This window comes from Lepidochelys olivacea (assembly GCF_965140295.1).
Source record: "Lepidochelys olivacea isolate rLepOli2 genome assembly, chromosome: 12".
NCBI lineage: Eukaryota > Metazoa > Chordata > Testudines > Cheloniidae > Lepidochelys > Lepidochelys olivacea.
The window spans coordinates 689,449-709,527 of record NC_140422.1 but is presented as its reverse complement, the minus strand read 5'-3'; the positions used below and the strand labels follow the sequence as shown (position 1 = coordinate 709,527).

The following is a 20,079-nucleotide window of genomic DNA, read 5'->3' as shown; positions in this document are numbered from 1 at the left end:
AGTGAGGGGCACTGGCAGAGCGGGGGGGAGCCTAGGGATGAGATAGCAGGGGGCTCTGGGTTGGGATCAAGGGGCACTGGCAGAGCCTTCTGGGGGGAGCCCAGGGCTGAGACAGGTCAGGAGTGAAGGACACCAGCAGAGCTGTCTGGGGGGAGCAGGCCCAGCTCCTGTCTGCCCTGTCCAGGCTGGAAGCACATGGTTTCCCTGCACTCTCCTGAGAGCCCAACTGCTCAGCACTGGACTCTCCAGCTCTATTTCCCACTTGCCCCCTGCAGAGGGGGGTTCCCAGCAGCCGGGGGCTCCCCCCGAAAACAGGAGGGCGCAGGGCTCCACCATGCAGGGAACCAGGGACCAGTGGGCGGCTCCAGCCAGTCCCAGAGGAAGACAGATGCTGGAGGTCAGCCATTCCTCCAGCAGCAGCCACTGCAAAGGCCCCTTGAGAAGGGCAGGGAGGGGCCCAGGCGCGCAGTGGGGGAAGCAGCAGGGACAGTGCCCAGTGACCTCCTATAGCATGGCTAATTCACAGCATTGAAGTGAGCCAGGAAAAGGACCCTTCGCTCCAGGGCTGCCCAGAGAGGGGCCCGATCCTGCTCTCACTCCCTGCAAGGCGCTGAGTGGGGCTGCAGGCCCCATCCCCATATGGGAGCGGCTAGCGCCAGATCAGAAACGACACCGGACTGAGGGTCCTACCCCGCTGAGGGCCTCCCCCAGTGGCTGAGTACTTAGCAGGATGGGCCCATTAGGTGTGACCCCACTGGAATGACACTGGTGTAAAGCCAAGCGGAAGTGATGACCGATGCAAAGCCAGCAGCTGGGACATCCCATCCCCACTGATTTCAAACCCACCTCCAGAGCTAGGCCCAGCAGACCCTGAAGAGGAAGAGCAAAGGCAGGTAGGCCCAGCTCTCACGCATTTAGCGCCAGTTCAGGATACGAGCAGGAAGGCGGTCCCCAAGCCACGGGAGTCCTGTGACAATGACAGGATCCCAGCTCTGGTTTATTTCCAGCCGGTCTCTAGCCCGCGTCACGGCAGAGAAAAGCTCAGAAACGCGACTCATACACCAAAGCCAGATGCTCAATCACAAAAAGCCCCAAACAACAAGCCAACCGAAACTCCCCATTGGAAAGCCCATCTTGTGATCCCCAGGAGGCTCCGAGCACCGGGGCTGCCAATGCTGCCTTGGGTTGGGGGGGCCACATGGAGACAGAGCAGAGCCTGGTGGAAAGCCAGAGTTGCTTGTTTGCCCCGGGCAAAGGTGAAAACCCCAATCGCAGCCTGCTGGGGAGAGCCGGGTCGTTACAGCGCTGCTGAGCCCCCGCAGTGGCTACAGTGGGAGTCGGGGGCCTGGCTCAGGGGAGCAGGCCAGGACGGAGCTTTCCCTAATATGGCCTTTTGCCTGCTTTTCCTGCCAGGAAGAGCTTGCATCCTTCCAGAGTCGCCTGCGGGAAAGGGAGCTGGGGAGGGGAAGGGAGCTGGGCAGCCCGGCGGCAGGCGAGGCCCCTCGCGTCACGCTCCCATCCGGCTTGTGCTTCCATTTCAGGTGCCCGGCTCCCCCTCCCCCTGCCCCTGCCCGCTGGACAGGAAGTGCCAGGGCAGTGAGTCAGCGTGGGGAGAATTCCCCGGCTCCAGCCCAGCCACTGAGCCGACCCCAGAGAACACAGCCTGCTCACACCGAGCCTCGCAGGGCCAGACTCTGGTCGGGAATGGGGCCCGCGGCTCACCCCGCCCGGCGCCCGCCATCTGCCTGCGGTGCCAGGAGGGGTGTGTGGGGGGGGCAATGCCTCAGCCTCCTGGGGGTAGATCAAATGTGGTCGAAGGCCGGGACTCGCAGCATGTGCACTGGGCCTGGCCCTTTGAGAATTGGGGCCCGATTTCCACTACCTTGCCCCTTGGGTTCGCAGCCTAGGCACGGCCCGTGGGGTGGGGGAGCAGGAGGCTCGGAGCCCATTTGATGACCCAGACCCAAGGCTGGCTGCGCCAGCCCCCTGTGCCAGGCTGTACATCGCCCGAGCCGTTTGAGAGGGGGGCAGACACCATCTGGGACTGGTGGCAGCTTTGGGGAGGCTGCAGACTCACGGAACCATGAAGCAGTGCCCAGCAGCACCAGAAAGCAGCCCCTTGCCATGGGAATGGGGCACAGACAGGAGGAGCGGGGGAGGGGTGGTTCATGGACGGCAACACTGACCTCTCGATCCCCCCAAACAGGAGACACTTCAGAAAGTCAGGCCAGGATCATTCTCCCTCTGCTACAGATGGGGAAACTGAGGCACTGGGGCAGGGGCTGAGCCCCAGAATCAGAGAGCCCCAGAATCCCGACTCCCAGTCCCAATGACTTTCTGTTGGAAGGGCCCAATTCTGGTGTTGGTCTCACTGATTGTCCAGGGCATTGTGCCTATGTGATTGAGAGCAGAACAGGGACCCTAGCTGGCCCCTGTCCCGGACACTTTTGGGGGGGGGGTCTCCAATATGTTCCCCAGTAACTCTCTAAAGCTGACTGCAGTGTATTCACTAGCACTAAGCACCAGTGTCTAATGATTAGACCAGAGAACAAGGGGCTGGGACTCCTGGGTTCTGCTGCCAACTGCTGCCTTAGTTTCCCCACCTATAGATTGCACAGACACAGGGGCTTCCCTCATGCTGGCAAAGCACCTTGGGAACCTCCTGGGCAGGTGGCCTGTACAAGTGCCAAGTGCTTCCCCCACGGACAGCATGGTATGGTGGGAGGGGCAGCTGGAAAGCTGGTCAGCAGGGATGGCAGCGTAGCAGGCGAGGGAGGTAGGGCGGGTAGCCGAGCAGGAGCAGCACTTGGGGCACTGGAATATTCCAGACCTGGTCCAGCGTGGGCGTGAGGCCCTGGCTTGTGATAGCAGCCCAGGATCCTGTAGCCAGCGTTCATCCCAAATGAAAACACCTTTCACCCCTGGGGTCACTGCATCACCAACCAAAATCCACGAATTGGCCCCCCCAACCAGGCGTACAAATTGTTCCATTTTAGATAAGAAAAGCCAGGTTCTTTTCATTTGTCTTGTCTCAGAGCCTTCACGGCTCCCGCTCTCTCTGCCACCACGAAGACGGGACAGTTAATTATCTTTCTGAATGAAAGCTGACTCTCTTGGAATCACATGCTCCCAGGAGCTGGGGCTTTAAGACACCCCCAAAGACTGGCAGCACAGTATGGCTCAATACCCGCTCTGATTGCTGGAAAACCAGCAACAGCTGGGCTAGAACCCCTCTGGAGAATGGCAGGTGAGAGACAGAAAACTGGAAAGAGACAGCTGCAAAGGAACCTGCCAGAAGCCCCGTCTGTCCCCACCCGGATTTTCATGTGAGCGGCACTTACAACCAAGGCCAGGTTTTCGCCCCCAGCCCTCCACAGGCATTTAGCAATGAAGCATGCCACTCACCAGGAAGAGCACCCCATGCTCACCAGCTCACCCCTCCCCCAGCCTGACTTTCCTGCAGCTCGCCCATCGGAGCCACAGAAGGCTCCATGCCAGGCGGTGGTCACCAGCAGCTTGCCCTGGGTGCATCCTTGTATGAAAACAGATGGAAACAGAAATCCACGTCTAACTGGATGACCCGATGCTCTGCCAAGGAGATGGGGGGCGGGGGGTGTTGTTGTCTAAAGGGATGACCCCCAGTTATCTCAAAAGCACCACCCAGCCATCACTGAGTCCAGCCTCACATTCACTGCTGGGCCCTAGGGAAGAGTCATTACCTCTATGTAACAGACGGAGAAACTGAGGCACAGCAAGGGAAAGTGACTTGGCCGAGGTCACAGAGAACAACGGCTTCCCAGTGGAATAGGACTTCCCGTGGCTGCCCAGAGGGGTCTCCAGGTCCCGCCTGGGGGAAATTTCCTCCTCTCCCCCCCAGATGTCCGAAGTATGTCCCCCTCCCTTCCCCACAACCACCACACCCCTGCCTGATCCTGCTGGCATCCCACACAGCAAAGCAACTGCTCCTAAAGGCCTCTGGAATTCAGTCCACTAGCCGAACCCCTGGATTTACGCCAGGGCTACCGGACTGGGAAGACTCAAACGCACCCTGTGCTGCCCTCCTTGGTGGAAGCTGCTGGCGCGACACCAGCCTTGGCAATGGTACCCCCAACCTGCCAGTCCTTCAGTTGCCCCGTGACCATTCACAGGTCCCTTGGAAAGGAAAAAATCCAGCCCAGGATTAACTGAGGGCATTTCGCTGGCACAAGGCCCAAGCACGGGTGGGGAGACCCTCCTGCTTGCAGCCCCGTGGAACAATGCATGTTTGTGCCAGGGATCAGCTCTGAGGCTGTTCCCTGGAGCCGGCAGCACGGTTGCTACGAGGAGCGGCACTGCTGGAATTAGAGCCCTGCGGAAACTGACACCACTGGTAGCCCCCAATGCCAGCCCTGGCACTGCTAACGCCAGGGTCACGCTGGAGCTCTCCCCCTGCTAATCGCTCCCCCTGACCATTGGGTCCCCCAGACGCCTTTGCTGGGGGCCTCCAGGCATATGACCCAAGTGTGTGTTATTAATGCTCCTGCCTCACGGCTTCTCTGGGGAACCACCGGCCAGCAGCAAGCCAGCCGCCCCCATGCCCCAAGCATGGCAGGGCACAAGTCTGGGCTCGTTGCCGCCCTGCTGCGTCAGCCCCAGGGAAGGGAGCACGCATCTGCCCCTCAACAACAATCAGACTGGGTGAGGCCTGACCCATGGGGGCACCTCCTGCTGTTCAAAGGAAGGGGGAGAGAATGCAGGGAGTTCAACACCTTCCTGCACTCCAGCCCAGCCGGCAACTCTTTACTGCCCTGTTGGCAGACCCAGCAAAGGCAGCAGGGCAGGCTGGGCTCTGACTAGCAGCCTGGGCACAGCAGGGAAGGGCACAAGAGCAGTTCACACAGGCGAGAGGGGATGGCTGATCAACTCGCTGCCATGGGGCGGGCAGGCTGAGAGTCACACGTAGCCCTGGCAGCATCTGTTCCGGCCTTGCAGTCTGCGATGAATGGGGACCCTCTCCCACCCTCTGGGCAGCAAAGGCTGCAGGTCACGTCTCCTGCACTCCTGTGTGGAGAGGCTTGGAGCGTGCCAGGCAGGGCCATGCCACGTGCCACAGTTTGAGAGCGGAGCAGTTATGCCTGTGGGTGAGTAGGCCTTTTGGGTGGGAGCAGGCTGGTAGGCGCCTGGCCAGAAACACAGAGAGAAAAGCCCCAAGGACATTTCACGTAGAACAACAAAACGGCTGTTTGTAGAGCAACCTCCTGGATCCGGGAGCCAGACGCGGCCCAGTCACACACTGAAGAACTGCTCCCTGCCCATCCCCAGCTTGCGATTGGTGGAGAATTCGACATTAGCCACCGGATCACTGCTCATTCGCTGTAACGGCCTCTTCCCTACCCTCTCACTGGCCAGCCAGGAGGGCTCCCGGCCTGGATCTGCGGTGGGCCATGCTCTACATGTTAGGAGGGTGATTTATTACGACAACATGGGAAACCGCCATGCCATGACAGCGTGACTGCTGAGCCCCCGGGAATGGGCAGCACAACCCAGGTGCACCTGCTCTGTGCAGCCCGAACTCCCACTGGCTGGCCCTGGGCTTGCCGGCAAGCCAAGGACGGGGATTCTGGGCATTTGGTCTCTTCCTGGGTGGCTGCGCTGTCCTGAGGGGCATCACGGGGCAGCCAGTGAATGAGCAATAGGGAGGAGTGGATGTTGCTGAGGATCCTGTGTCCGTATCAACTCGATGGAGGAGAAAACTGGAAATCCCAGCAGGACTTGGCCTGAGCTGCCTTTGCTAGCAGAGGGTGGCAAATCAGAGTCTGATGCCCTCTCTCGCCACTACCTTTGGCGAGGCGGAAACGGCCATGTTCCATTCTGCACAGGCCCCCTCTGCTTTGGCTGCCACAAGGGACCAGTTTGATGCCAGCTGTGGCGGTGAAGGTCTCAGTGACAGGGATCTGCTCCGAGACCCTCCCCACTCGTGACACACAGCCTGGAAGCCCAGCTGCCCTGGGCTGGATCTCAGTCCTGACCTGGTTTGGAGGAGCTCTGGAATTCATCACCAACCCTGCAAGTCAGCCAGTCCCAGAGGTAGGGACAGTTCTTACCAGGATGATCCTACCTGACCCAGAGACAGCACCCAGCAAAGCTGGGCACAGAGCTCCACCTGGGGCAGCGCCAGACGTTCACGACGCAGCTCAACTCCCCAGCCCTTGGCTGGCCCCATAGCAGCCCCTCCCCATGGTGAGCTGGACCAGCAACTAACCTGCTTCAACCAGCTGGTCTGTTTGTGCCACAGGGCTTGTCCAGTAGCTCTCAAAAGAGGAGCATCTGCAGCCCTGCAGGGAAATCCTTCACCTCTTCCTCCTTGCTCGGGTGCATTCATTCTCTGGCCCAGGACAAGCCTGGGGCACAGAACACTGCTGGGCAGAAGCTCCAAGCTCTGCTGGATGGCTGCATCAGGCGAGGCCTGAGGCACGCCTGAGCCCCACAGGGCTGTTTGCTAAGCAGTTTTGAGGATTCCCCCTGTGCTGCCGACCCAAAGCCAACTGGTGTCACTCCCAGACACAGCCGGGCGAAGGCAGCCAGCAGGCAGACGCTGGGGCGCGGAATCCACTTGGGAGTCACTGCAGGGAGTCGGGGCCAGGTGCAAGGCTGGATTAACTTTTTTTGGGCCCAGCGCCCAACATATTTGTGGGCCCCCTTGGGAGCAATATGGCATGGGGTGGGGTGGGGGGGTCGGTCCCCAGAGCGAGGGGCCGGCCGGGGACAATGAGGCAGGCCACGGCATGGCAGGAGCAGCCGCGCTCCGTGCAGCCCAGCAAGAGGGCACCATTTACATACTTACAGCCACAGACGCACACTGCCACGCCCAGCCCTGTGCTGCCAGCCTGCCCAGTGCCCTGCCCTTATGCCCAGCACCCTCTCGCCCAGAGACCTCCAGCCACAGATCCCTATGCCCAGCACCCCCTCACTGAGACCTGACCCTATGCCCAGCATCCCCCACCCAGAGAGGTTCCCTGCTGGCCTCTGACCAAAACTGCACAGTGCCCTGCACACCACACTGCCCGCCCAGCGCCCCCCGCACTGCCCAGCGCCCCCCTCATTCCGCACACAATATTTTAAAATTCCGCAATTTTTTTTTGCCAATAAATCTGGAAGCTCCAGCCTGGCAGTGAGGAGCAGAGGCCACCGGTTGCATGGAGGTGGGAGATCACCCTGCAGCCTCCCCCAGCCCTGGGACAGGGACTGGGCAGTGAGGCTGCACCCGACCCTGACACAGCGAAAGGGCCAGGCCTGCCCCAGAAACACCCTGGAGCCCTGCCCCTCTGCGCCAGGCGCACCAGGGTGGGTGAGCAGGCTCAGCCCAGCAGCAGGATCCGAGTGCAGAGGGACTTAGTGGGGGGGGATCCAGGTGGGGGTGAGAGGTTTCTGTGTGGGGCAATCTGGGTGCGGGCAGCTCAGTGGGGGATCTGGATGCACAGGGAATGTCCCAGGTGCAGGGGCCGTGGGACTCTGCAGGGGCTTCCAAGTGAAGGTGGTTGGGGCTCAGCGGGGGGTATCTAGGTGTGGGGAGCTCAGCTGGGGGGTCTGGGTGCAGGGGAGGTGGGGTTCATTTGGGTGGGGGTCCTAGTGCAGCTGGTGGGACTCAGTGGGAGTGTGTGGGGGGCTCATCCCAGTGGTCCAGGTGCAGGGGAGATGGGGCTTGTCAGGGTGGGGGTGTGATGGGCCTGCTTAATGGGGGAGTCCCAGTTGCTGCTGATGGGATGTTGCATGCCGGGCTCCCGCTTCCCATACCACCTGTCCCTTCCCCACCGCTCCGTCCCCCTCCCACCCACTTCCTTCCCCCTCTCCCTCCCCCCTGCTTCCATCCCCACCGCTCCATCCCCTCCCCAGCCTGCTCCCTGCCACGCCCCACAGGGGTCACTCTCTGTCACACCGAAAACAGGGGGCTCCCAACGCGCGGGGGGAGGAGGCTCACCCAGCAGGAGGCCGAGACGCTGGGGTCCAGCTGCAAAGTCAGTGGAGCAACACCCTCTTTTTTCAGCTGGGCAACTCGGCACTCACAGAAGGGGGGGCAGTGGCATGTGACCCTGTGTGTCCCCCACACCTTCCTCTGTTTGGGGGCAATGCCCACAGGCATTCCCAGTCCCCCCGCTCCTCCCAAGGGCTGCTTCCCTTTTCTTCTCCCTCACTTTCTAAAAGGAAGCAAAGAAATCTGCAGGGGGACCTGTTTTCATTTCTCCAGGAGTACCCAACACAGACCCCCGCAGTGCCCAAAGCGCCCACACACACAGACCCCTGCCCCAGATCCCCCTGAGACCCACTCCCCCACACCCTGCCTGTCCCCCAGCCACACTCACCTCCTGCTGGGAAGCGACTATGTCCATGTGTGGGCTGAGACAGCAGCACAGCTGGGGCTGGTCGGGGATCGCTCTGGCCCCTCAGGAGCAGTGCAATCAGCCAGGACAAAGCAGGAGTGGGGCCTGCCTGGGCCGGGCTCCCTCAGGACCCACTTGCCTGGAGGGGCCAACCAAGACCCATGCATTGCCCAAGACAGCCCTGCCCATGCCCTGGTCCCAAGCAGATTGGCCTGGGGAGGTGGGCAAGGCCCCACAGATGGCAGGCAGCAGAGACTGCCTAAGCCAGAGCCATGCTGGAGAGTGGATCAGATCCCTGGGACGTGAGCCCCAGAAGCCCGCCCAACCCAGCTGCACTACTGGCCCCACACTCAGGGGCCAGAAGTGGGGAGGCAGGTGAAGAGGAGTCAGCATTGGGTGGGGCCTCGGGGCAGAGTGGGGAGGGGAGTTGGGGCCACGGTCCTGACACCAGGGCCCCTTCTGAGTGTGGGCCCGGCACCATGGAGCCACTGATGCCATGGTAAAGCCAACACTGGCCAAATGTACCCCTTTCCTGAGACACCAACAACGGGGAAACACAAGAAGGGTGAAGGCAGCCTGGCCTAGTGGACAGAGCAGTCGGCTGGGACTTGAAAAGCCTGGGTTCTATTCCCAACTCTGCTGGGTGAGCACAGGCAAGTCACTTCCCCGCTGTGTCTCAGTTTCCCCAGCTGTAAAATGGAGATGACACTGACCCCCAGCAAAGTGCACTGAGATTAATGCAGAGCAATAGTCAAGGATGATTATTTTCCCCAGGATGGCTAAGGAACCGTTTTCAGCTCCCCAGATGCATGGTGCTGGGATCCACCCCAATTCTCAGAGATCCCAGCACTAACAGACACAGACACCCTCACAGCCAATGCTCATCGGGCACAACACCACGCCCCTCCCTGGGATGGAGCTACATAGGAGGCCAGCGTTGGCAAGCCCGGTTCACACGCTCAGAGACTTGCCCAAGGTCACAGGTGAGTCAATGGCAGAGCTGGGACCAGAGGCCAGGTTGGCTCCTAGCTGGCTGGGCCACATGGCCACCCAAACACTGCTGGCTGTCTCAGAGCAGGGACAAACTCACAGGCTGTAAATCCTCCACCTGCTAAGCCAGCCAGCCCCTCTGCTAGGGGAGTCCCCCTCACCTCCGAGTTCAGGCGAGGGGCCTCAATATGCCACACCGCTGGGCTGGTCCCAACCCAATGAGGGTAACCCAGGGCCTCTGCCATCCCCTTCCCCGCATAAGATGGGGCTGCAGGCCCTGAACACAGCAGCCATATGACAGGACTGGAAGCTTCCCAGGAGGAGAACACTACTGCACTCGTGGTAACGGGGCAGAAGGAACCCATGGGAAAGACCTGAGCCTCCACTGGGTTTGGTATCATAACAATTCCCCCACTGTCAAGACTTGAAGGTTGTCATGGCGCTGCCCGCCCTAGCCACTCAGGACATGCTGGGCGCAGTGGTGAGAGAAGCCAGAATCTCCTGCACAGGACTCTGCCACTTGAGCTACAGGAAACTCTCCACTAGCCATTAGCAGTATAGGGCCTATGGCATATTGCCAAACAGGCCCAATTCTGGACACTAGAGGGCAGTAGCGCACACAATCCAGTAGCAGCTTGGGGCTCAGCCCAGTGCTATGACCCTCGGGGAGGTCTGTTACCTTCATAATGGCATTTCCTTTCCCCACTCTACCACTCCCATGACTGGTTTCTAGCCCTTCCCTTGGGCACCGAGCTGCAGAGAACCCCTTTGCTGACCATGCCCAGGTGATGCCCCTGCCCCTTCAGGGTGCTCATAGTGGCTGCCAGGTGGGGACGAAGGACTGAAGAGCCTATTGTGCCGTGCTAGGGGCGGCAGCAGAGGGTCTGGGCCTATCTCAGAGGCAGGCTTGAGCAGAGGGAAACTCAGAGCAACGGTGTCTTGGGCTGCCCTTAGCTTGCCCAGCCCCACCAGGGCGATTCAGCCCCCAACGAAGGACTCCAGTTGGGTGCATGTGTGGGGCGCCTGCGGGTGGGTGGGTTCATGTGCGTCTTGCTTTGCAATGATGACAAGTGAGGCCCAAATCATTCCAAACCCTGGCAACTGATCTGCCCCCTTCCGGAGCTGGTGTCTGGGGGGTACCCACTGCAAGGGGCCAGGCCTCACTATCCCTATGAGCACCCACTGGTGCCCTGGCCTGCTCCCAGTGGGATCACACATGGACCGAACCACATGCCGGTGACCAGGTTGGCCTAGTGCTGGCAGCGTGGCCAGGTCCCCTCTACACAAGTGTTTCCCTGTGTTGTAAGTGGCTCCCCGGACTCAGCTCTAGAGATGGGATCTAACAACGCTCTGGGTCTGATCAGGGGTTTCTCCGAGCCCTTGATTGTCTCCCCGGGGGCAGGTGAGGGCAGGTACCCCCCGGACACCAGGCTGGCTCCAGCTGCCAGGCCACTGGGAGATCCGCAGTCACGATACAACCTCCTGCTGCAAGGCCACCTCCGGACATGACTGCCTTTCACCCAGCGGGATCCAGGAGCAGCCTGCGAGCCAGGTTCATTGGCTAACGCAGCCCACCCTGGGTAGATGGGACCCAGCAGCACCCCACGGTGCTGATCACAGCAGCCAAGCCACATGCTCTTCCCATGGCAGCTGGGGAACCGTCCCAGCCCCTTGCAGGGCCCCTCTCCTCTGCCGCAGCAGGGCTGAGGCCAAAGTTCGGATGCTCCCAGAACAGTCTGGGCCCTGCTCTCTGTGTAGACACAGCACTGTATTCACCCTCCCCACTCCCCCCTGCATCTGACTGGCAGGAGGAGCCCAGCAGAGCAGCTGCTGCTGCTGCAGATTTATTGTGCTCCCCCATCGGCTGCTCCCTCCTCGTCCCCCACATACAAACACCTGCCACCAGAGCCACCCGCAAAGGCCCCCGCCCAGAGCACTAGCACAGCTGGGACTCCTGTGGGAGAGCGCCATCCGGTGGGCACTGCAGGCTGAGCTCACCCAGCCCCAGGTGCGCCCAGCTGATGTGAGCGAGGAGGCAGCCGGATGGGAGCGCCACCCCCCCACCGGCTCGTCCTGCCCAGACATGACCCTGGAGCTCAGCACGCCAGCTGCAGCAGGAGCTGTTCCTGCAGACAGGCCCTGCCCTGCGCCTGCAGGCTAGGAGCACGTGGAGCCTGTGTGCTGGGTCCCAGTGCCCACCGTGGGCAAGGCGTAGTCCAGCGCCAGGCAGGGAAGGGCCTCGGCAACTCCTGCTCAGGGATCCCCCTGGATTCTCTGCTCCCTCCCGGCTGCAGTTTGGCCGTGGGGGGTCTGCCAGGGGCGTCTTGCCCAGGTACCATTTGCCCCCACCCCAGCAGCACCCAGTCCCAGCTGCCGCACACAGAGATGGGGGAGCCAAGTCTCTGATCACCCATGCCTGGGGATGCCCTGGCACAAGTGGGCTCACACCCACAGCCACATTCACTGCCTGGAGTTGAGCCCTCCAGGAGCCCTGGGCTTCGTTCAGACACTGCTGCCCAGGGGTGGGACCCTTGTTTAGGAAAGGCTGCTCCCCCCATTACCCCTCCGGGACTGGGGCAACCCTGGCCTGCAGTCTGCTCACCATCACGCCATCAGAGTATGTCCCTCTCAGGGATAGGAGCGGGCAGCCGCCAGGTGTCTGGGCAGCCACTGCGTGCAAGGGGCAGAGCACTCCCCCCGAACTAGGCCCGTCACACGAGCTGCGGCCCGTCACTGCAGCAGCAGCACCTGCAAGGAGGCTCTAGTGGAGATCTTCGCAAAGAGGCTTGTGAGCTGTGTGGGCTGCCACCCCTCCCCTCCCCGCCCCTGAGGACAGAGCAGTCCCAGGAGCTGCTCTGCCCTTTGCTCCTTGGCCTCCGTACCTGGTCTCTTCACCCTCTGCCCCCAGCGCTGGGTCCACCAGGGCCTATCTTGCACTGTCCCACACCAGGTGTGTCCTGTCCCACACCACAGCAGACGCTGAGCTCTGCCTCCCCAAGCCTGCCCTCTGGCCATTGCCCCCCTAGACCACAGCAGAGCCTGCCCTGACCAGGTGACCTCCTGCCTTATGAGACTGGCCCAAAGTACCTCCCAGTGGCCTCAGCTCAGCTCCACCACCTCTGGCAAGTGACCAGGTGAGGGTCCAACACAGCGCATAAACCCTCAAGTGCTCACTTATCTATGGTATTTATCTGGCCCCTACTACCACAGCACCTGAGCCCATATGTAACCTCCCAAACCCCTAGGAGGCAGGCCCATGCTATTACCCTCTGTCATAACCATACAGCTAAGGGTAGCATAAAATCCCTCCTTTACCTGTAAGGTGTTAAGAAGCTCAGATAACCTGGTTGGCACCTGACCAAAAGGACCAATAAGGGGAGAATATACTTTCAAATCTGTGGGGGAAGATTTTTGTTCTGTGTTTCTGTGTGTTCTCTCTGAGTCAGCGAGGAACCAGGGCAGGGAAAATACATCTCTTAAAGCCATACCTGAACTAAGCATCTAAGACTACAAATTGTAAGTAATAGGAAGGAAATACATTAGATTATCTTTTGTTTTAGCTTGTGAATTTTCCCTGTGCTAAGAGGGAGGTTTATCCCTGTTTTTTGTAACTTTGAAGTTTTGCCTAGAGAGGAATCCTCTATGTTTTAAATCTTATTACCCTGTAAAGTTACCTTCCACCCTGATTTTACAGAGGTGTTTCTTTTACTTTTTCTTTATAATAAAGTTCTGTTTTTTAAGAATCTGATGGGTTTTTAGCGTCCTAAAAACCCAAGGGTCTGGTCTGTGCTCACCTTGTTTACCTATCTGGTTGGTAGATTATTCTCAAGCCTCCCCAGGAAAGGGAGTGAAGGGGCTTGGGGGGATATTTTAGGGAAACAGGAACTCCAAGTGGTCCTTTTCCTGAATCTTTGTCTAACTCACTTGGTGGTGGCAGCAGTACTCATCCAAGGACAGGGAAGCATTTGTGCCTTGGGGAAGTTTTTAACCTAAGCTGGTAGAAATAAGCTTAGGGGGTCTTTCATGAGGGTCCCCACATCTGTACCCCACAGTTCAGCGGGGGGAGGGAACCCTGACACCATCTGTAGCAAAGGGACGACTCACCGGTGCAGCGCCTCCTGCTGATCATCTAGGAATTAGCTCTTTTCCAGCTTACAGCACGCCCTCTGCAGGTTGGTGTCTCGCCTGCCGCTGGCCCTGTGTCCCTCCCAGACCCCTGTGCCCTTTACCCTGGTGTTCTGCCCCAGCAGTACCCCTATACTCTAGGTCTCCCCTCCCAGGCAAACCCCCAACCCTCTAAATCCACCTTGCCTCAGTGGCTACTGCCAGTCATCATCTAGCCCCCCGCTCACTGGGGCAGACTGCAGTCTGTAATGGCCACTCATCATTGGCAAGGGGGTAGGACCTGCTGCCTTTGCCTATCCCAGGCTACACCTCTGCAGCCCCAGTACCTCCATAGGCCTTCAACAAGGCCTGCAGTCAGGGGAGTTGCCAGGCTGGAGCTCCTCTTGCCCTTTTCCCCAGCACTCCCCTTCTTCAGGTACCTTGCTCCCAGGCAGCTAGCCCTTCCCACTCCAGGGCTACAGTGAGACTCCTCCAACTTCTGACCCACATCCCTTTTATCAGGCCAGCTGGGACCTAATTGAGCTGGCCACAGCTGTGGCTGCTTCCCCAATCAGCCTAGCTTTTCCCTGCCACAGCCCTCTCCAGGCCAGCTTTTAACCCGTTTTACTGGAGTGGGGCAGCTGCCCCCCCGCTACACCCTGATTGTTCAGATGGGGAAACTGAGGCACAGAGCAGCTAAGTGACTTGACCAGGGTCACCCAGGTAGTTGGTGGCAGAACAGGGATTTGAACTCAGGTCTCCCAAGTCCCAGTCTGGGACACTAAGCCACTGTGCCATCCTTCCTCACCAAGACTGGCTCTCCCTGGCTGTCTGGTGAAGACTAGCCACACTGGTTGCCTTCTCTGAGGGGTCTGCCATGAGCCCTACCCAGAGATTGGAAGCAAGCCCCACTGGGAGCTGCGCAGGGTAACCAATGAGACGAAGCGGGTGCTGCTCAGCCTCCAGTCAGGACCTGCCCAGGGCCCCACGCCAGCAATTTTAGGCTCTTGTGCAGCAGCTGCACCCTTGGGGCATACAAATGGCAGGTCCCTCCCCAGCCTGCACTGTGGTTCAGCCTCACACCCAGCACTCACCTCACCCTCCCTTGGGGCAGCCAGGAGAGCCAGGTCCTGGGAGCGACACTTTCCCAGCAAAGCGAAAGGCAGAGACACAGATAAGCTCAGCACTTGCCACGCCCTGTTCCTGGAACAACCCCACGCCACCTGGTTTTACAGCCACACACCACACACGGCAGCTGCTGGCAGCTGGCGAGGGCTAGTACAGCATGGAGGATGGGTCCAGCAATGGCTATTAGCCAAGATGGTCATCTGACATGAAAGGAGTCGCTCCCCTCCCCTGTACCCCATGCTCTGGGTGTCCCTAAATCTCCGACTGCCAAATGGTGGGACTGGACAACAGATCACTCAATGGCCCTGTTCTGTTCATGACCTCTGAAGCACCTGGCACTGGCCACTGTCAGAAGACAGGACACTGGGCTAGGTGGGCCATTGGTCTTCCCCAGTCTGGCCGCTCTCATGTTCTTAGCAGCCAACACGTGCCCTCTGACAGGCATCTATCGTCTCTGCCCAGGCAGAAGAATGGATTCCATTTGGGGGACCATCAACTCAACAGGCCCCAAACTCCCCCTTCATTATTGGTGTGTATTATGGTAACAAGCGCATTCAGGGCTCCGTTGCGCTGGGCACTGTATGTACCCCCAGTGACAGACAGTCCTGGCCCCACAGAGCCTGCAATCTGAACAAGGCAAAACATGGGAGAAGAAATGGACCCAACTGGCAGAGCCAGGAGCAAACCCAGGCTCCCACCCCCTCCACCAGCCCACCCCACCTTTCCACTCACTAGGTGCTACTCGTTTGATCCTTCTTGCTCAAGCAAACCTTGGGCAAATCTGGGTGTGAAGGGGTTAAACAGAGAACTGCTAAACAGAGCAAGGGGACCAGCCAGTATATTAGCCACAAACTCCCAGACCGCAGAACTCCGCTCTGTGATGAGAGCCCATAGCGTGCCGTGTCACAGGAGCGCTGATCGGCAAGGGAGTGTACAGACCACTGCCCTGGGGGAAGATCCCGCTCACTAGGCCTGGCCCATGTGGGTTTGCATGGCTCAGCACCAGCCCAAGGTGCAGGCGCTGCCCCGAGGGGCATGCCACCTGCATGCCAGGGGAGCCGCTGCGGAAGGCAGGTGAGACAAGGGCAACTCTTCTCACAGTTTGCTAGCGCCGCATGGCTCCCTGCTCCGGCCGCCCCACTCAGCACTGCCTTGTAATCTGACATGAAAGGAGCTCACTCCGCTCTCCCAGCCCTGCACTGCACTCACACAGCCGGATCAGCTAGGCCTGGAGATCGCTGATTATCGGCTGGGTGAATCATTAACGACGTGCTCTGGGGCCGGCTGACGTGCACAGGCACAGCACTTACGCTCTCACACGAACCACCAGCCATGCCAGTTATTCACCCCCAGTTGGCCTCTTCCCAGGAACGGCTCCCTCCTTCCTCCTTCAGTTACCAATGGTAAACCTCGCCTTGGGAGGGCGAAATCTAGCACCCGTCCTTGATGGGCCTTGGGGCCCCACTGCCCCAAGTCTGCACAGTCCCAGGCTCCTGCTAGGCCCAGCTGTTCAGTTTTGGATGGTAAAATGCTTCTAGACCCCAGACTCCCAGCTCAGCTTGCCTGGTTCCAGGCCCGCCTCCTTGGCCCCTGTGGCCCAGTGAGGTCTGGGTGCTGCTGGGCCTGGGCCCTTGCTCCTGGGGCCAGCAACAGAGGGGCTGGGAGTGCCTTGTGGCACCCACTCCTGGCTGATTATGGGGTGGTGCTGAGCACCAGAGGGCACTCGCAGCCCAATGACAGGGAGCTGACGGTGGTGGGAAGGGCTCCCTGGGGGGCAGAGAGAAAAGGGGGGGGGCAGGGTTTGAAGGGTAACCCAGGAACACACCAGCAGGGTGGGAGCGGGGAGCAATGCCCCCTGTTTAGAGTCTTGTGCTATCCCAGACGAGGCCGAGTCAGGGAGGGAGCACAGGCCAGTGGTGAGAGCAGGGCCTGGAAGTAAGGCACTTGGCCGGATGTGCTGCACAACCTCCGGGCAGGTCACTTCCTCTCCGAGCCGCAGGTCCCAATCTGTAAACCAGGGATACCGACCCTGACCCTCCCTATGGGGGAGATGAAGGTACTGAGTGTCATGGGAGAACATGACACACACAGTTAGCCCTGGAGGTGATCAGTTTGAGTCCTGGCCTCTCAGCCAAGATGGTGGCCATCACCTCGTTAAGGGCTTTGAGATCCTGGGCTGGCAGGTGCTAGGTGCCAATGTTAGCCTGGGGCAGGGCAATGGTCCATACTGCTGCTGGGAGAGGGTATCCTATGGGGGAAATATGCCCCCTGGCCTCCCAGGTTAGCCCAGCTAATTGCCCATGTCACAGCCAGGTCACCTTCACCTGGGTCGGTCACCCAGGCTGTAAACCCACATCCACGGAGCGGACTGCAATGTTGGGCAGACAGCGCTGGGGCTTCCCATCCCAGACACACCCCTAGGGCAGGGGCAGCACCAAGCAAACCTGCACCCGCTGCTGCCACGGTAGCCAGCAGTCAGGACCCTAGCGCACTGCTGGCATGAGGCAGATACATGCAAGGGGCAAGTACAGCAGGTGCCTGCCCTGACACTGGGGGAGAGGAGCTCACGGGGGCAAAGGGGGCACCAAAGGGAGCAAATGGAGGGCTCTAGAGCAGGCCATGCCAGGTCCTCCAGGAACTGGCCTGAGACCCCAACAAACTCGTTACAGGGAGGTCCCTGAGCAGCCACAGGCCGGCAACAGCCTTGCCCAGGGGATTTAGCCACTGGTTTCTGTTTCAGATCTCCTTCAAAGGACAAAGGCGCAGCTCCACACCTCGGAAACACCGTCCCCCACCCCCTCCGGGCTGCTGGGCCAGATCCTGACCCCCGGCCCAGAAACCAGCCCCTGCCCCTAGCTGTGACAACTTCTCCGCAGCCCTGCCACTCGGAGCCCCCCACCGCGAGAAAAACCCAGCCCCCCGCACGCCCTCTGGCATGGCCGCACTAGAGCCAGCTGTGGATGGCTGACACCCAGGCGCCCGCCCTGGCCCCTGGCTTCACCAGGGAGGCGGCCCGGGGCCAGCTCAGGATCCGCAGGAGCCACGCGGGGCGGCTCGTGCCACGTCGAGAGGGGCATGATCCGGGGCCGGCAGAGCCGATCCCGGGAATGTCCCGGACCGCAGCGGACAGGGCACAGCCCGGCCGGCCCCGCGGGCGCCGGCAACCGCAGGCAGCCTGGGGCCCCGGCCAGCCGGCGAGCCGGGAGCAGGAAACTCGCCGCGGCCTCGGGCTTCCCAGCGCCGGGGGGCTCCGCATTGTCTCCGCGGGGGGCGCAGGGGGCGGCGCCCGGCAGCTCCCTGCAGCTGGGTCCGGCTCCCCGGGGCGGGCGGGCGGGGCTGGGAATCCGCCTCCGCGCGGCGGCGTCCGCGGGCCGAGCTCCAGCCGCCCCAGCGCGACACCCCCGGGCCGCCGCGGGCGCTCTGGGGGCGCCGGGAGGCAGCGGGGATGGGCCCGGCGGGCGGGCAGAGAGGCCCCGCTCCGGGCACCCCCAGCCACCGACCCCAGCGCCAGCTCCAGCCGGGCTCCGGTCCGCTCCCCCGGCTGCGCAGCGGGCGGCTCCGGCCGGCCCCGGCCCCGGCGGGGCGGGGCGCAGGCCGGGCACTCACCAGGTAGTTCATCTTCCCCGGGCGGCCCCGGCAGGGCCCAGCCGGCCGCACAGCCGCGATCCCGGCGCTCGGCGCAGGCTGCCCGCCCCAGGCCCGTCAGCGCATCGTCCCGCGGGCCCAGGCGGCGCGGCGCGGCCCGCCCGGCTCGGCTCGGCTCGGCTCGGCAGCTCCGCACCGCAGCGCTCCCCCGGCCGACTAGCCGCCCGCGCCGGGCTGGCCAGGGAACTGCCCGCCTCCAGCGCCGCCCACAGCCGGCCGCGGCCGGGAGAGCGGGGGGCGGCGCCGAGCCCAGCGGGGGAGCCGAGCCGGGGAGCGCGCGCGCGTGTGTAAGAGAGAGACGGGCTGGGCGGGTGCGAGTGTGTGAGGGGGGCGGGGTTTGGGTGTGTATATGATTGACATGGGCTGTGCGTGTGAGTGATGGGTGGTGTGTGCGTGAGAGCGAGCGAGCGAGCGAACGAGAGAGAGGGGCTGTGTGTGATAGGTGGGGTGTGCGCGTGTGTGAGAGAGATGGGCTACGTGTGTGCGATAGGTGGGATGTGTGAGTGTGACAGAGCCTGGGTGGTCAGAGCACTGGACCCGGACCCAGGAGATCGGGCTTTGATTCTTGGCTTTGACACACTGCCTGTGTAACCCTGGGCAAGTCATTCTGGCCGGGCTGGCTTACAAGTTTTACTGCTAGAATGATGCCAGAGGCGGCTGTGAGTTGTTACCACAATAATAATACTGGTAAAAGCCTCAGGGTGGACCCAGTTTTACCCATATAACGGACCTTATACCAGTGTGGTTCATACAGAAATTGCTCACTTGAATACCAGTCTAATTGTGTCCACATTAGTTGGAGTTTGTTGTAGCAATAAAACTTTCTGGTGCATACAAGTCCTTTGGGCCAGATTGGCACGTGTGGCTGGATTTTCCACAGCTCAGCTCTGAAATCAGAGCTGGATTTCCCAAAGTGCTTAGTGGCCAGCAGTTTCTACTGGGACACCTAGGGACAGATTTGATACCCCTTAGGAAAAACTGGCCTCTTATTGTGGTGCTCACTGGGAACTGAGGGAGGCTGAATATCCAGCTTCAGTTCAGCAAACCACTTACATATGGGCATCACTCGTAAAACATGAGAGTAATCTCCTTGGCTTCAATGCGTGCTTACAGCTACTCCCAGCATCCCTGCCCCATCCATAAAATGGGGATAATCCATTCTTTCTCCTGGCCTGTGACTACACCGTCTCGTAAGGGTAGACATTTTGTGCCCAGCATGATGAGATGAAGACCTAAGTTAGGGCCCTGAGACCATACTGAAAGATGTATACGAGTGATGATGACCACGGGGAAGCACGGCCCAGAAGAGAGAGGAACCAGTAGACGGGATAAGTGGGCTGTACGCCCAGCTCTTATTAATTGTATTACGATCGTGTCCAGAGCATGCGTGGTGCTGTACAAACATGCAGGAATGGATGGCCCGTGCTGTGAAGAGCTTGAAAGGGTCAGGGGAAAGGTACAACGTAGGAGGGAAGGTTGCATGGCAGACAGAATAGTGCTCTGGACCGGCGTTAGGAGACCTGGCTTCTCTTCCTGCTGTGCGACCCTGGGCAAGTTCTTTTCCCTCCTATGCTGTGTCTCTCCGGGCTCTTTGGAGCAGGGACTGTCTTATTGCTTGTTCCTACAGCACCCGGCACACCTGGGCCCTGACCCTAGGTGCTACCAGAATGTACACATGCAGCCCCCTGGGAATCTCTTTTCTCCATGAAAATTGGTGATGTAAATGAAACTGTTGTCACACTTGTAACAAGGATTTGGGTTTTGTCTCCCCGCCACCCCCCACAGCTGACGGGGGGTGGGGTGGGGGGGGGGGGTTGGCAACAAACCAGAAGAAAAAATGGCTGCTGCTGCTGCT

General features: G+C 60.5%; 1 protein-coding gene across 1 annotated transcript in view; it reads right to left on the bottom strand.

The window, feature by feature from the left end:
* BCAR1 (BCAR1 scaffold protein, Cas family member) overlaps positions 1–18,379 on the bottom strand; it is a 39,736-nt gene extending 21,357 nt beyond the window's left edge. Inside the window, exon 1 of the mRNA XM_084644531.1 lies at positions 18,186–18,379. Coding sequence (XP_084500657.1) covers positions 18,186–18,197 — 12 coding nt within the window. The 5' untranslated portion in view covers positions 18,198–18,379. The remainder of the gene's footprint in view (positions 1–18,185) is intronic.
* Positions 18,380–20,079: the final 1,700 nt, after the last annotated feature.